The following is a 14,711-nucleotide window of genomic DNA, read 5'->3' as shown; positions in this document are numbered from 1 at the left end:
AGCACAAGGCAAACTAAACGGAATCATCTGGTCTCACAATGATCTCCTCATTTTTTTTCGTTTGTTTTTTTTTTTTTCCTCTGGCCATTTCCGGGAGCAGTGGTAGGGTTTCTGCAAACAGCGCCGGCCTCTCATCCACATCTTAGGAATGAGGGTAGGAGTTTTTCCCCAAACTACCTAAACGGTGACTCACTTTGCCTCAGCGTGCAGTGTGACACTGTAAAACTGCGTGGAATAGGGCTTTCCTGTGTACTTTTACTTTTTCTTTTTTACTTATTTTTTTACAGTGATACTTTACCATATGCAAAATAAAGAGGGATAGTATGCAAGGTCAACATTCCACCTACCAGCTTCCTCCAGCGGGCGGACCACGCCAGAGCCACTTTGCGCGCGGGTTCTTGAGTCAGTGTGTCAGCATCCGTCACGTTCTGCAACCTAACAGAGGTAAAGGAGCGTTTTTAAAAAAAATGTTTCCATTCATAATCCAGGCATGGATCAAAATGAGTCGGCTCCGGTCACGTTCCTATTACCTCATTACTATTTATCGCCAGACTCGAATGACTCGTCTAACCGGTGATAGCAACTGTTCCCCCCCCCCAAAACTGTGACGCGGTCAGTTTATCCCTGAAAACCAGCTCCAAAAAACAGCCCGATCAGAGGCACTTAACTCACAGTTTTTAGCCAAAGAGCATTGCAACCACTGCTAATATGAACTGGTATCTTAATTTTAACCGTAGAAGTCAAGCTCTGTTGTTCAGCCGGTAGTGACACCTCGACATTAGACCCCCATCGGGTTTAGAACTCTGGAGGACCCATGTGAAGGTGCTCGCAGAGCAAAACAGAGACCCTCCCCGTGGCCATCGAGGTGAAGACCTGTTTGCATGAATTCCGCTGAAAAACTGGACTTAAGTCAGGTTCCTCTGAATATGTTAGCGTGATTAAAATAGAAAAAAGATTTCCTTTTATTTGCACAACCTTTCCGGCAATAGGCGAATGAATTATTATGCGGACACGAGGCGTCCGTGCTGTGTGATGACCTCTCTCGTGATTTACCTCAAGCTTGTGAAATGTATGGCCTCTCCCACCGAAATTAGCTAATGAGCAGACGGGCGACAAAATAGTTTTGGAGCTAACGCTCACAAGCACCGGGGTGGAGGCGGTTTATCCAAAATTGACTTGCAGATGTTATAATATTGCTTAATTTCTCGCCAAAACCTGTGGCTTTTCTGGATAAACTGATCGCGTTGTCACGGCGTGATGGCGGCCGAGGCCTCCCGCCCCCTTTGGAGGCAAACACACACAGAAAGAAAACACTCAGAAGCTGCACAAAGTGACAGAATGTAACCAGTGGAAGACGTCGGTGCGCCTCAATCCGCTGACATGCTCACACATATACACACACACACACACACACACACACACACACACACACAGAGACAAGACAGTATTTCTGCATGGAACAGGCATTCCTCCGGAGACGCTTTCCTCTGCAACCCTCCTGTCTCCTAGAAACTCTCAACTTGCCACACCATCAGCGTATTATTGAAATAAATAAATAGATAAAATGTTAAAAAAAAGAGCGAGGAAGATTTAAAAAAAAAAAAAGCCAAATACAACCGATGCATATTTAATCTTTTTATCTTTTTAATGCAACAGCCATTTTAATGGAAGCAACAGTTCCTCCCTCCTGGTGACAGTTAACCGGTACAAGGTTCTTTTTGTTTTGTCTTGTTTTGTTTTTATATATATATATATATATATATGTGTGTGTGCGTGTGTGTGTGTGTGTATGTATATGCATATATATATATGTGTATACATACACAACATTGGTTTTGAAATGTTAACATAATGTATATAACAGAGAAATGTGAATATGTATTTCTTCAGAATCAAAAAAATGAGTAGTGCTCCAAGTTTGTGGTAAATAACTACTTGCCTCCATCATCCTTTTTACTCGGTTTGCTTTTTTTTTCTACTTTTTTTCTTTCTGATGATGTACGTATGTATATGACTATCAATGAGTGTGTGTGCGTGCGTGCGTGCGTGCGTGCGTGTGTGTGTGTAAGTGATTAATACTGTATATCTGGTGTTCTCTACGATGGAAAAGTGGAAAATGTTCTGATTTCTGTTTTGTTTTTGTTTATTTTTGGTTTTACTCCTTCCTTTTCCTGGACCCTGCACAGCACCTGTGGGCGGTTTGGTTTAGTGTCGACTTGACCTTCTAGTTTCTTCAGATGACTATGCCAGAGAATGGTTCTTAGCGACTGCTGAATGTGATTTTACTGAGAGAAAGAGAGAGAGAGAGAGAGAGAGCGAGAGAGAGAGAGAGAGAGAGAGAGAGAGAGAGAAGCAGTATGGACTGGCTTTTTTGTACGGGTTAATTTAAAAGAAAAAAAGGCCATATTATATATATTATTTTTTTTCTCTGTTGTCAAAAAAAATGAAAAACAACAAAAAAAAAAGGTTTTAAAGCAGATGCTGGGAGAGTGGAGCCTTGGTTTCACAGAGAAGCATTGGTTTGTGTTTTCTGTTTGGCTTGATTTTGTCCTCATCTCTCCTTCTAACGTCCGTTTTGTTTCCCTGTTGTGCTTCCGTGCCACTGCAGCGAGCGACCAAAGCTTCGGGGTGTTTAGCGGATCATATGCAAACCTCGTCCACACACACTCACACACACACACACACACACACACACACACACACACACACACAATGTACCCCTACTCCTGCCCTCCCCCCATCCCAACCCCAAAAAATCTCCAGCATGACGTCCCAAAGTTTCGGTCCATTTCTACACGAGTCTCACTTTTGTCGCCAAATGAGGTCTTTGTAGAGCCCGAGTCCTTAATCGAAAAAAAAAAAAAAAAAAAAAAAAGCGCTCGTTTACAGGAAGGAGGAAAACATTGCAACCGTTTTAGCTATGCACCTTAAAACCTCTCCTCACCTCCATCTCGTAGAATCAACACTGGAACCAACTCAGTCATCTAATTACACCGGCAAGACATTTATAGCTACTTTATTACAGAAAAGACAAACGAGTAAGAAGTCTTGTCAGTAGCGGATTTAGTCCATCTGACGACTTTACGTTAAACCTCCGCAAGAGACAACGCCATCGAGTGAAATCTTTATACCAAACTCCAGGTGCCTCATGTATATATTTATCCCTGCAGTGGAGACGCTTTGCTGCTTTGACAGTAATCACCCAGGGTTTTTTTTGTTTTATTTAAAAAAAAAAAAGACAAAAAAACAACTTTTTTTTTCCACTTTTTAGAAAAAAAAAAAAAAAAGCAAACAAAAAGTAATCAAAATGAAAATGACTGTATTTTCAGATAACTTTTTTTAAGAGAGATGAATCCCCACTATTCCAGGAATTTGCAAATACAATCTAAGTTTGCACTTTATGTCAGATTTTGCTTGGTAGCGCCCAAAGGCCATCAGGTCGTGTCCGAACAGGAGGAGCAAAAAGAAAAGCCAGAGACCAGTCGTGTTTGAATGTCAGATTGTAAATCGCGGATTCGAAAGACAACTTAGTATCTCACCTGAAAGAAAACCTCTTTCAAAATCAGAAATGATGTCAGCTGAAACTCCGACCCCCAAAACTGTGTGCGCCTCCTTCTGCGGGGACATGTGGGCCTTAGGAAGACACGCTAGCAGCTTATAGACGACCCCCTCCCCTCCACGCCCCCACAATATCAGCCTCAGCTGCCGGGGATCAAAACGAACTGCCTCCGTCACAGCCTGCACCAACCTAACGCCAGCGCGGGCCCACGACCGCCGTCCGCCTGGGACAAAAGATACCGCTGCCATTGGTTGGACTCTGCTGATAAACGTTTACACTCTTTTCCTGCTTCGGAGCGTCCCCCCCCCAAACCCCCCAGCCCCTCTGAAACTCCCCCCTTGTCTGTCTTAACCAACTGATCCTCAATATCAATACTATGCCAATCTTCTTCAGGTGACTCCGCCCCCTCCCAGCCTAGCCACGCCTCCAGTCCCGCCCATCCGAATAAGGGCATACATTCCTACTCACAAATGCGCGTTTCCCCTCCGACTCCCACCACCCGAGCTGGGCACTGGCTTCCATCGGCCCAGAAGAAGAAGTTTGGCCTGTTTGAGATCCTGCAGCAGCTGTCCACTGAGGTGAAATAGAAACAGCTCCTCGACTCCTCGGCTCCTCGGTAGCGTAGTGGCGTGCAGGCCTGGAGGTTTCGCAGCTAGCTAGCAATGGGAGAGCTTCGCAGCCAAAAGCGTCCCAGCCGATTGTTATGGTTGTCAAGTTTCATTGTTGGCAAAGCGATGCTGCTCTGCGTTCGGTTGAGAAGTCCTCTGTAAGCCCTGCCCATTCCTAATATGTGTGTGTGTGTGTGTGTGTGTGTGTCAAAATTCATGGCTTCTTTTTTTTTTGTTTGTGTGTTGGTTTTAAGCTCTGCCTTATTTTATTGGACACAGGTCAGTTTCCGGGGGTTCAGAGATTCCAAAAAAAAAAAAAAAAAGATGGTAAACTTTGAGGTCTCTGCTTCATCTGTGTCTTTTCTGTTTTTATTTGTTTGGGGTTTCTTTTCAGGGGGGGAGGGGGGTCCTGGGAGCGGTAATGCTTTCTCTGAAAACTTTGAGAGAAAAAAAAAGAAGGCCAAGGTTCCACTTCTTCCCTTGTACAAAAATTAATATAAATAAATATATATAAATATATATTATACATTTTACTCATTTTTTTGTCCAGTTTTTTTTTTTTTTTTGTATATTTCATGTACAATGGTTTTAAAGAGGCATCAGAGCAGCTATTTCCAGACAATATGAGTGACAATGTTCATCTGGGAGAATCTTATGCATGTTAATACTTTCTCTTTTTTTCCTCTCTATCTATCTCTCTCTTTTTTTAAAAGAAAAAACCCTCCTCCGCTCCAGTTCTCCCCCCTAAATCCCACTGTTCAGGTGTGAAATAAAGAAATCTACCTTTTTTTTTTCTTTTTTTTTTTTTCTTTTTTTAATCCTTTGGAATGTTGTAGACAATCAGTCTCAGGCCGGGTGCAGTCGCTGCAGGGAGTCGGAGCCCCGCAGGCTGATACCACAAACGAAATAAATTAAAAGAAAAATACCTTTTAAAAAAATCTTCTGTTTGACAATTCAAAACATCAACAATGACAACAATTAAAAAAAGGACAAAAAAAAATCATAAAAAAAAGAGAAAAGACAAAAAAAAAAAAAAAAAAGATTTGTATCTACTGGAAGTCTAAATTTGGAGGTTCGTTCATTCATATGTCCGTGGCTGCTCAAGTTTACACACACACACTTCTCTACTACACTCAAAACACAAACACCTCGTGCATTGGATCCCTCTGCTTTTTTTTTTTTGTTTCGTTTTTTGTTTTTGTTTTTCTCCAAGGTGAGGATGCCTACCTTGAGGAAATTACGCTTTGACTAACAAAATCTATAACATCTATGAATGTGGGAATGCAACACATTGCAATAAAAGCACCATTTGAAATGCAGCTGCACGTCTCTGGTCATTGTCCCATTTGCAGACGACGCCATCGTTTATATTGCAGTCCTCCTTTTGCTTCGTTTCACTTGCACTCTCTGGAAAAAGCCAGCAGTTCAAGCCTCTTCCTGGCAGCCAGAAGGGCCCTGGTTGGACTCCCACAGGAAGCCTTCCTGTGTGGCATCTCCATGCTCCCCCATGTCTGCTGGGGTTCCTCAGGGTTCTCTTGGAGACACACTCGAGATGCCGAATTCTCCAGACAGTGGATAAGAGGGCGAATGGTTGGATGTCTCTCTGACGTCTGAATGAATATTTATATGTCTCTTTATGACAGGGGTGTCAAACTCATTTTCACCAAAGGCCTCATCAGCATAATGGTTGCCCTCAAAGGGGCACATGTAACAGTAACAGTATAAATGTAACCAAATGTAATGTGATATAAATGTAACTACTCCTTAATGTTAAATAAAGCATTTATTTATTACTCATTCAAATCCAAAATGTTACATATGCATTTGCATAGATGTAAAAAAAAGCCAGAAATGTTTAGCCAGAGTTCACTGCTGCAACGTTTTTGGATGTGGATTTCGTGAACACATTCTTCTGCCATCATTATTTGGCTTTTATTATTGGGCAATTTGCTGTTTTTCTGGAAGGCTAACTTTAGCATACTTAGCTCTATGTTTGGTGTCAAAATGCCAACATAGATTGTACTCTCTCACAACCGACACAGCCTCATAACGCAAAAGGACACCTTTTCTCCTTGTAGCACAAACATGTATTGGCTTTCCAATCTTTCTTGAAAAAGCCTTCCATCTGCACCAACTTTTCCTCTTCCTGGACATTTAGGGATCATTTGTATTTCTCAACTCCACTCGTTGAAAATGGCATCGATGTGGATACACTGCGATCTAATGGCGGGAAACATGATCGCCGTGAATTGTGGGAAATAGTTTATGGTCAATGCACGCATTTCACTCATTTATTTGAAGACAATCAGACCTTTTAAGAAGTTCTCGCAGGCCACATTTGCCCCGCGGGCCTTGAGTTTGACAGCTTTATGACGTGAATGAGAGGGTGAATGTTAGCATGACTCTTTATGGAGCGGTCCAGGGCCAACTCCACCTCTACACAATGACAACTGAACTCGTCCCAAAGTGACAGTCAGACCGTCATAAGCCGTATAGAGAATAAATGACGAGGAAAAGATGCGTTGAAATCGACACAGTTTTAGTCTCTCCCCTTACTTTGAGATCGCGGGAAAGGAAAAGACTGACCGGCTGAGCTGAAGATAGAAATAGAAGAACTTTGGGGTGTTGTGGAAACAGAAGCCAGAGGTATTCTCACATATTGTGAAGTTACAAACCTAGATTGTAAAATTGTTAAAAATATAAGAAATGGGCGTGTATCACACAAATGGTTTAGTATCAGACAAAGATTTCTGACCACACAGCATTTTTAATTATGGATATCAACTCTGGAAAAGTTCGTATGTATTTTGATATTTACATTGGTCTTTTTTTTTTTTTTTTTTTTTTTTACATATAAACAAATACTGCCGTGAAGTCACGGCTTGGTAAAGAGCTGCACCTCCAATCAGGTGGTGGAGCTGTTTCATCTGCTCCATTTTCAGGTAGGAACTCATGAGTAAAAGCATTCGCCTGTGCAAGGACGCATGGCAACATTTCAAAATGTTCTCTGTTTGTATGTACAAAGAAATATAAAAATAGGCTGATATGTATAGAGATATAGCTATCGCAGGCCTGGCCAACCTGTGGCTCCCAAGCCACATGCGGCTGTTACGTTCATGTCGAATTTTGTGTTTGTGTGCGGTTTTTTTTGCTGTGTGCAAAGACTGCCGGAGCGGCACGTGATTGCACAAGTAAAAAACACACAAACACAAAATTCAACATGAACTTAAGAGCCGCATGCAGCTCGAGAGCCGCAGGTTGGCCAGGCCTGATCTATCGTGATGACTACCTGCAAATGTGAAGTTTTCTCCATTATAATGTTTCGAATGAAGTTTCACACCTGCTACCTAAAGCTAAGCTAGCTTTTTTCAAAAATGTATATAATTTTATTCTGATTTTTTTTTTCTTACAATCCTTTTTAAGAAAAAAAAAAAAAAAAAAATTTTTTTTTTTTGTTTATCATCCTTTTTTTTAAACTTCAGTTAATGCGATTTTTAAATAATTTTACATTTATTTCAAACACCTGGTCGGAGCTGCTCCAGGCCCGACGCCCCTAGATATTAATATAACCATGAGTCTTTATAGATGTGTCTGGCTGATGATCTTGCAGCAGCTTTTTGGGGAGTCTTCCTTCTGCGCGACATAGGCGCTCTCCTCCTCTTCGGATTGGCTGGGATGCTTGTGTTCGTAGAACTCAACCACAGGGTAGGAGACGCAGGTGAGCAGCAGCACAGCCAGCAGGATGTAGAGCTTGTACTCCAGGCACAGGAAGGTGCTGTAGGCAAAGGCAATGACAAAGCCCAGAGACTCCCACATGCGGTAGTTGGCGAACGCCGCCTCCTTGTCGCGGGGGAAGAGGACGCCGTACAGGGCTGAGGGAGAAAGTCCAACCATTAACACACACGGGTATCATTTATGGGAGCTTTATCCTGCTGCAACCGCGACGAGGAAACAGCTGATAGGTTGTCGCTGCATGGTCTGGTTGCACGGCCAATCACTTGCCTCCCTTGAATTCTCAGCCAATCATCTGCCTTCCTCTACCACTCAGCCAATCACTTTCCTCCATCTCACCCTCAGCCAATAACCCTCCTCCTTTGAAACCTCAGAGCCAATCACACGCCTCCAGCCAACCCTCTCCTCTCACAGCATCTACCTTCCTGTCCTCCCCCCTCCATCCATGAACCTCCTCTCTGGTCTTCCTCCAGACCTCCTCCAACCTGAGCGTCCTTCCACACAGATCTTCTCCATTGCTCCTCCGTCTACGGTTCTTCGGCTTTTTTAACAGTGTCTCTGGTTTTCTTCTGCGGCTGATTTCTCCATCGAAGCTTTCTCGCTGTTGTCAGATGTTCGGGGTCGCCCCACAGCCATTCTGAAGGTCACTTCTCACTGATTTGTTTGTTTGTTTGCCGCTTCCTTATTGGATAGATGATTCAGAAAGCGGAACCGGCGTGCGCCGCTCCCTACCGTTGGTCTGGGTTTGCCAGATGGCGTCGGCCATCCCCCACAGGGCCGGGAAGACGAAGAACACGGGCAGCTGGTCGGGGACGGGCCTCCAGTACAGCAGGGCGATGATGCTGGCCAGGTTGGTGACGGCAGCTGGAAAACAGATCGACCCGCCGTCAGCCACCCGAGGTTCAGCCGGGGCGGGGCGACCCAAGGGCTTCTGGCTCACCCAGCAGGAAGAGGGGGGCCCGGCCGGTGTGGCGGGCCAGCCGCCCGAACAGGAAGGAGAACAGCGAGTTGGAGGCTCCGAAGCACATCATGACGAAGCCGACGTAGTGGATCCCCAACGCGCAGGTGACGTAATTCTGCGGGTAAACGGAAAAAAAAAAATCAGTACCTTGGGGCGGGTCTTTTGAGATCCCTTGAGCAAGGCACCGACCCCCGGGTCGTCGGTTTAGTTAGCGCCTCGCCATTATTCAGCTCATTACAAGCAACTGTAGGGAATTAAAAGCACGCTCAGACAGACACTTCCTGATCAACAGGAAGCTGGTGACACAGTTTATCACAGCTTTCACGTCAGTCAAACTCAAAACAGCAAAGATACATTTGAACCGTCGGCGTGGATGATTTTGTGTTTTTGCCCACACACACACACACACACACGCACACACACGCATACACATGCGCACACACCTTGGTGTACTCCCCGGACAGGAAGCTCTGCTCGAAACCGCTGTACATGGTGAGGGGGATGAGGGTCAGCAGCCTCCAGTCCTTCAGCAACCGGAACGTGGCCAGGAACGTCTGGCAGAACGGCTCCCGGTTGCCCCGGAAACGGCTGCTCTGCTCGCGGTCGATGTTGTCCAGAAATATGGCGATGATGAGCATGGCCACCACGCCCACACCTTCACACACACACACACACATATGCACAGATCCTTTTAACTTTTAAAGCGCGAGTCATAAAACAGCTGCGTTATTTTGCTGCACGAGGACACGGACCGCTAACGTCCTGTGATAAAACCACCGGAGTATTTTTAGCCTCTGCGTTCGGATAAAGCAAATCTTTTCCGGAGAATTCAAAGAATTCGGATTGTTCCCTCTTCTGAGTGAGTTCAGCGACGCAAAAATCGTGGTACCGATGTAGCAGCCAAGCAGCGTCCACACCAGCTTCTGGGTCGGCCGAGTCGGCGCGCCGCTTGCCGTCACGTTCAGGCCGCAGTCGGCGGCTCCGCAGAACTGCAGCTGCTCCTGGGGGATGTCAGCTGATACATGACAAGAAGAAGAAGAAGAAGGAGAAGAAGAAGAAGAAGAAGAAGAAGAAGAAGGAGGAGGAAGAGCAAGTCGAGAGAAAATAATTTAGTCGCATCCAGGTCAACGTACATCACAGCGTCATCGGCGAAACAGATCATCTCCATTGAACCATAAGGGATGAGCTCTGAGCCGCTGAGCAGCGGCCTGAGAGGAGTCAGGGGTTCGGCGTCCGCCCCAACGGCTACTCGGGAATCGGATGTTCGCTTCTAAGACGACCGCTCCGCCGACCGTCAAGAACGAGCCGAGAATATTCAGGTGATCTGGATGGAGGTGATCTCCCGCCCGCATGCCGAAGCGTCCTTGAGCAAGCCCTCCCAGCGGACCCAGTGGTCTGGATGGTGCCTTGCGCCATCGGTAAGTGAGATGACAAGGTGAAAACTCGTTCGTTCCTTGTCTCCACCGCTCGTCCCGCTTTCGGGGTCGTGGGGGCGAGAAGGTCACATATGGAGACATTCGACTATTGACCCGGTCTCTCCTCCCAGGGTTTCCTGCATGTGTTTGGACTGGGGAAGGAACCTTTAGGAACCCCAGCAGACACGCGGGGAACATGGAGGCTCCACGGAGAAAGACCTCCGACGGGAATCCAACCAGGGACCTTCTGGCCGCGAGGTGACGATTATGGGATTGTCTCCGAGGCGAAGGCGGTTTCCCCATCTGAACGTTTACAACGTTAATGTTCCATCTGGTCTTATCAGCTCCGGTGAAGACGTCCCAGGTGTCACTTCCCCGTTGGCCTGGAAGGGTCACAGGTTCCCGTGCACGTGTTCCCGCTCACGTGCACAGGCACATCCGAAGGGAGGGGCCGAGCGGGAAATAAATGAATATAACGATAGCGTATCATAAATAATGAAACCGCGAATGAATAAAAGCAAACTGTGCTCAGAGAGTCTCCGCCTCCTGATGTTCCACGTCCTCCTACCTATGTTGGTGTCCTGCCCGAAGATCAGCGACGACATGAGGTTCCCCCAGACGGCCGACGACTGGAAGATGAAGAAGAAGATACCGAAGTACTGGTTGATAACGTCCGGGCCCTTCTTGCCCTCCTTGGCCGCCTGGGCGTTCCCCGCGATGGTGAGGTAAGTGCACTTGGCCGACCACAAGGGGGAGCCTCCCAGACCCAGAACCACCGAGGTGGGGATGAGCGTGTACCTGAAGGGACCAAGCAGAGGGCGAAGGCCCATGTTTGAGAAGATGTGGACGACGAGTCCCGCAAGGCGATGCTCTTCGACGGCCCTCCTTCGTCCGACCCATCGTTATTGATTCACGGAAGCAGAAGGTCACGCCGAAGTCAGCTTGCACTGCTCGTTACCATCCGGGGTAGATGTTCCCGAAGGAGTAGGTGATGTAGCAGGCCATGCCGGCCACGATGGTCCACTTGCAGCCCAGGTTTTTGATCATGATGGGAGGGAGGAACATGGAGGAAATGATGATGGAGGCGTAGATGACACTCAGAGAGACCACGCCCATCCCTTCCTCTGCGTTCAGGCTGCTCTGCAGCGAGGAGAAATCCCCCGTGCCAGCGCATTAGTGACCGTGCAGATGATTAAAAGCCTCTCTCACGGATCCTGGACCAGTAGCTGGGTCCTGAACCTTCTCTGCTCTTCACCCCGAAACCAGAAGTCACGTCATTGTCACGTTCGCCGTATGAAATGGTTAAAAAAAAACCCCATCAACGTTAAGATAACGCTTAGCTGGAAACGATACAAGACGATCAATGATGTAAATTATAGTTAAATATTTATCAATGTGTTGATAAATATTGATGATATTTTGAGAATCTGTCTGGAAAATAAAACCATAATATTGCTATATTTTGTCAAAAAAAAAAAAGGTGGTTCATAACTGTCACTTATTCTGAAGAGCCCGATCAGTGATGCGTTCAAAGTGCGTGGTTGTCCTCGCTTACCTGCAAGCTCTGCAGGCCCCCGTAGGCCGTGAAGAGGAACAGGAAGCCCACGGAGACCACCAGGACATTCTTGAAGTTCCGGCTGATCATCCTTCGTCCTTCTGGAGAGAAAACCCCCGACAAAAAACAACTTTTTCAATGCAATTAAAAAATAACCAAAGAGAAGCGGCGGTGTTCCTTGAGTGTGGAGTCTAAACTGATATGGACATGACGGAAGCTGATATACTGGAATCAGCTGGGAGCAAAGTGCACACACACACACACACACACACACCCCCCCCCACCCACCTCTTATCACTGCCCCTCCCACATCTTGAAGCCTCCAGTGAAGAAGTGAAAATGGCCTGTCAGTCAGTAAACATCACGTGTCAGTCAGAATTTCCCACAATGCGTGTGATACGTTTCGCTGCATTTTTTTCTCCTCATGTGTGGTGCATTCGAGTGCCGGCAGGATAATGGGAGAAGTGAGTTCGGCGAATGGCGCTGGCGTCACCTCGAGACCTTTGGTTTTTGTGATTCCATGAAGGCAACTGAACGCACCATGGAGCGGATACGTCCCATGTGCACTTGAACGCACCATAACTTCCACAGTATGGTTTCCCTCACCTCTGACGGGGAAGAAGATCCAGTGTTTTTTTTTTTCCTCCTTCTCCCCCCTTTGGTCATCCTCCTCCTTTGTCCCTCCCTCTGCTGGTTCATCAGTTCCCCACTGGAGTCAAACACTTCCACACCCTGGGGCCTTCAGATGTTTGTCCCAGTCCAATGTCCTGGCGAAATCCAGCTGATGTTTTGACCATCATCACCCTAAACAACTGCTGTGACACCCTAAACGAGTCACAGCAGTTGTTTTGGGTGTGTGTGTTGTCCCAGCTGCACACATGGACATTCGAAGCTGCAGGTTGTTCCAGGTCCGAGTCACGCCAGTTTTTACAACATCTTTATTGCAGCTTTATAGCAGATGGATCTTCAGTGTTGGACGGGTCATTGCAAAGTCCTCCCTGAGAGGACCTTCTGACTGCAGGTCCACCACCCTCACACACAGGTGACACACAGAACGGGGTGTTCTGGGAGGGAGGGTCTCCTCCATCCATCTATCTATCTATCTATCTATCTATCTATCTATCTATCTATCTATCTATCTATCTATCTATCTATCTATCTATCTATCTATCTATCTATCTATGCGAAAACAGCAGAGGTCCAAACAGTGACAGGAGATAACTGTCAGCTGACCTGTGGACGGGAAATAGTGTGTGTGTGTGTGTGTGTGTGTCGGTCTGTCCTTGTCCTTGTCCTTTATTTCTAACCATAAAGGGAATGTTTGTCCACCCTATGATAAGACTGACATTCCAGCTGTTTTCTTTGCTATAATCAGGTAATAATGTGTTTATAGTCTCTGTCCACTGGCCTCCACCCTGCTGTCAGCACACTGTGTGTGTGTGTGTGTGTGTGTGTGTGTGTCTTTGTTTGGCACCAGGTGAATCCTATTCAGAACGGAAGAGCATCATTAGCATAGAAATCTCTTCTCCAAATCTTCTGAAACCTTCAGACGATCCCCGTCTTCTCCATAAATCAGGACACACGTACCAAAGAGAAAACCACTATTTCTAAAACACACATAGTAGAAATTTCAAGGAATGTTTACGATTTTAGACGCAAAGAATGAACTCACTGATCGTCAGAACAGGGCAGATCGGTCCAATAATTCTCTGCCCTGAGTTTTTATATATTTAAGTATTTATTTCACTCTCTGCCATTCTGAATTTTATATATGATCTTTAGATTTTCACATTATCTCAATAAATTGGGTATTTAAGTTTTATTTTTACGTAACACATGAAAGTCAATGTAGTATATATATACATTATATGGCCAAAAGTATTAGCTCACCCGTCCAAATAATCGGAATCAGGTGTTCCAATCACTTCCGTGGCCACAGGTGTGTAAAATCAAGCACCCTGGCATGCAGACTGTTTTTACAAACATTTATGAAAGAATGGGTCGCTCTCAGGAGCTCAGTGAATTCCAGCGTGGAGCCGTGATCGGATGCCACCTGTGTCGTGACGTATCCTCGCGCCTAAATATTCCAGTCGGCTGTGTATTAGAACATGGAAGTGTTTGGGAACGACAGCAACTCAGCCATCAAGCTGTAGGCCACGTAAACTGACGGAGCGAGGGCGGCGGATGAGCTGAAGAGCAGCGCGCAGAGACCTTCCTAGTACGGCTTTCCATGGGCGAGCGGCTGCGTCCAAGCCGCACGCCACCAAGTGCAATCCAAAGCGTGGGATGCAGTGGTGTGAAGCACACTAGAGCAGTGGTGACGCCTTCTCTGGAGTGACCGATCGCGCTTCTCCGTCCGGCAATCTGATGCACGGGTCTGGGTTTGTCGGTTGCCAGGACCTGTCTGACTGCATTGTGCACAGGGGTGAAGTTAGTTTTTCACGAGCTTAGCTTGGCCTCCGTAAGCTTCAGCAAACCCAGACATTTTGGACAATTCCATGCTCTCAACTTTGTGGGAACAGCGTGAGCTGGTCCCTTCCTTTTCCAACATGACTGTGCACCAGTGCACGAAGCAAACTCCATAAAGACATGGATGACAAAATCCGGTGTGGATGAACTTGACTGGCCTGCACAGAGTCCCAACCTCAACCCCATATAGAAGACCTTTGGGAGAGACTGAGAGCCAGGCCTTCCCGTCCAACATCAGAGTGTACCTCACAAATGTGCTTCTGAAAGAATGGTCAAAAATTCCCAAAAAACACACTCCTAAACCTTGTGGACAGCCTTCCCAGAAAAGTTGAAGCTGTTCTGGCTGCAAAAGGTGGAGCCACGTCACAATGAACCCTATTGATTAGGAATGGGATGTCAGTTAAGTTCATAT

The 14,711-nt window shown here is 46.2% G+C and overlaps 1 protein-coding gene across 1 annotated transcript; it reads right to left on the bottom strand.

Moving 5' to 3' along the window:
• Positions 1-6,914: 6,914 nt before the first annotated feature.
• On the bottom strand, positions 6,915-11,922 carry unc93a (unc-93 homolog A). The gene is made up of 8 exons (XM_086167034.1): positions 11,831-11,922; positions 11,234-11,415; positions 10,844-11,073; positions 9,750-9,875; positions 9,304-9,515; positions 8,840-8,975; positions 8,632-8,763; positions 6,915-8,039 (listed from the first exon to the last, which is right to left on the bottom strand). The coding sequence occupies exons 1-8, from the start codon at positions 11,918-11,920 to the stop codon at positions 7,747-7,749; spliced, it is 1,401 nt and encodes a 466-aa protein (XP_086023160.1). The 5' UTR covers positions 11,921-11,922; the 3' UTR covers positions 6,915-7,746.
• Positions 11,923-14,711: the final 2,789 nt, after the last annotated feature.

Source organism: Fistularia commersonii, chromosome 20 (genome assembly GCF_037954325.1).
Source record: "Fistularia commersonii isolate RoL2024-O1a breed Wild chromosome 20, RoL_Fcom_v1.0, whole genome shotgun sequence".
Classification (NCBI taxonomy): domain Eukaryota; kingdom Metazoa; phylum Chordata; class Actinopteri; order Syngnathiformes; family Fistulariidae; genus Fistularia; species Fistularia commersonii.
Note: the sequence above shows the minus strand (reverse complement) of the source record. Positions and strands in the feature narration are given on the sequence as shown.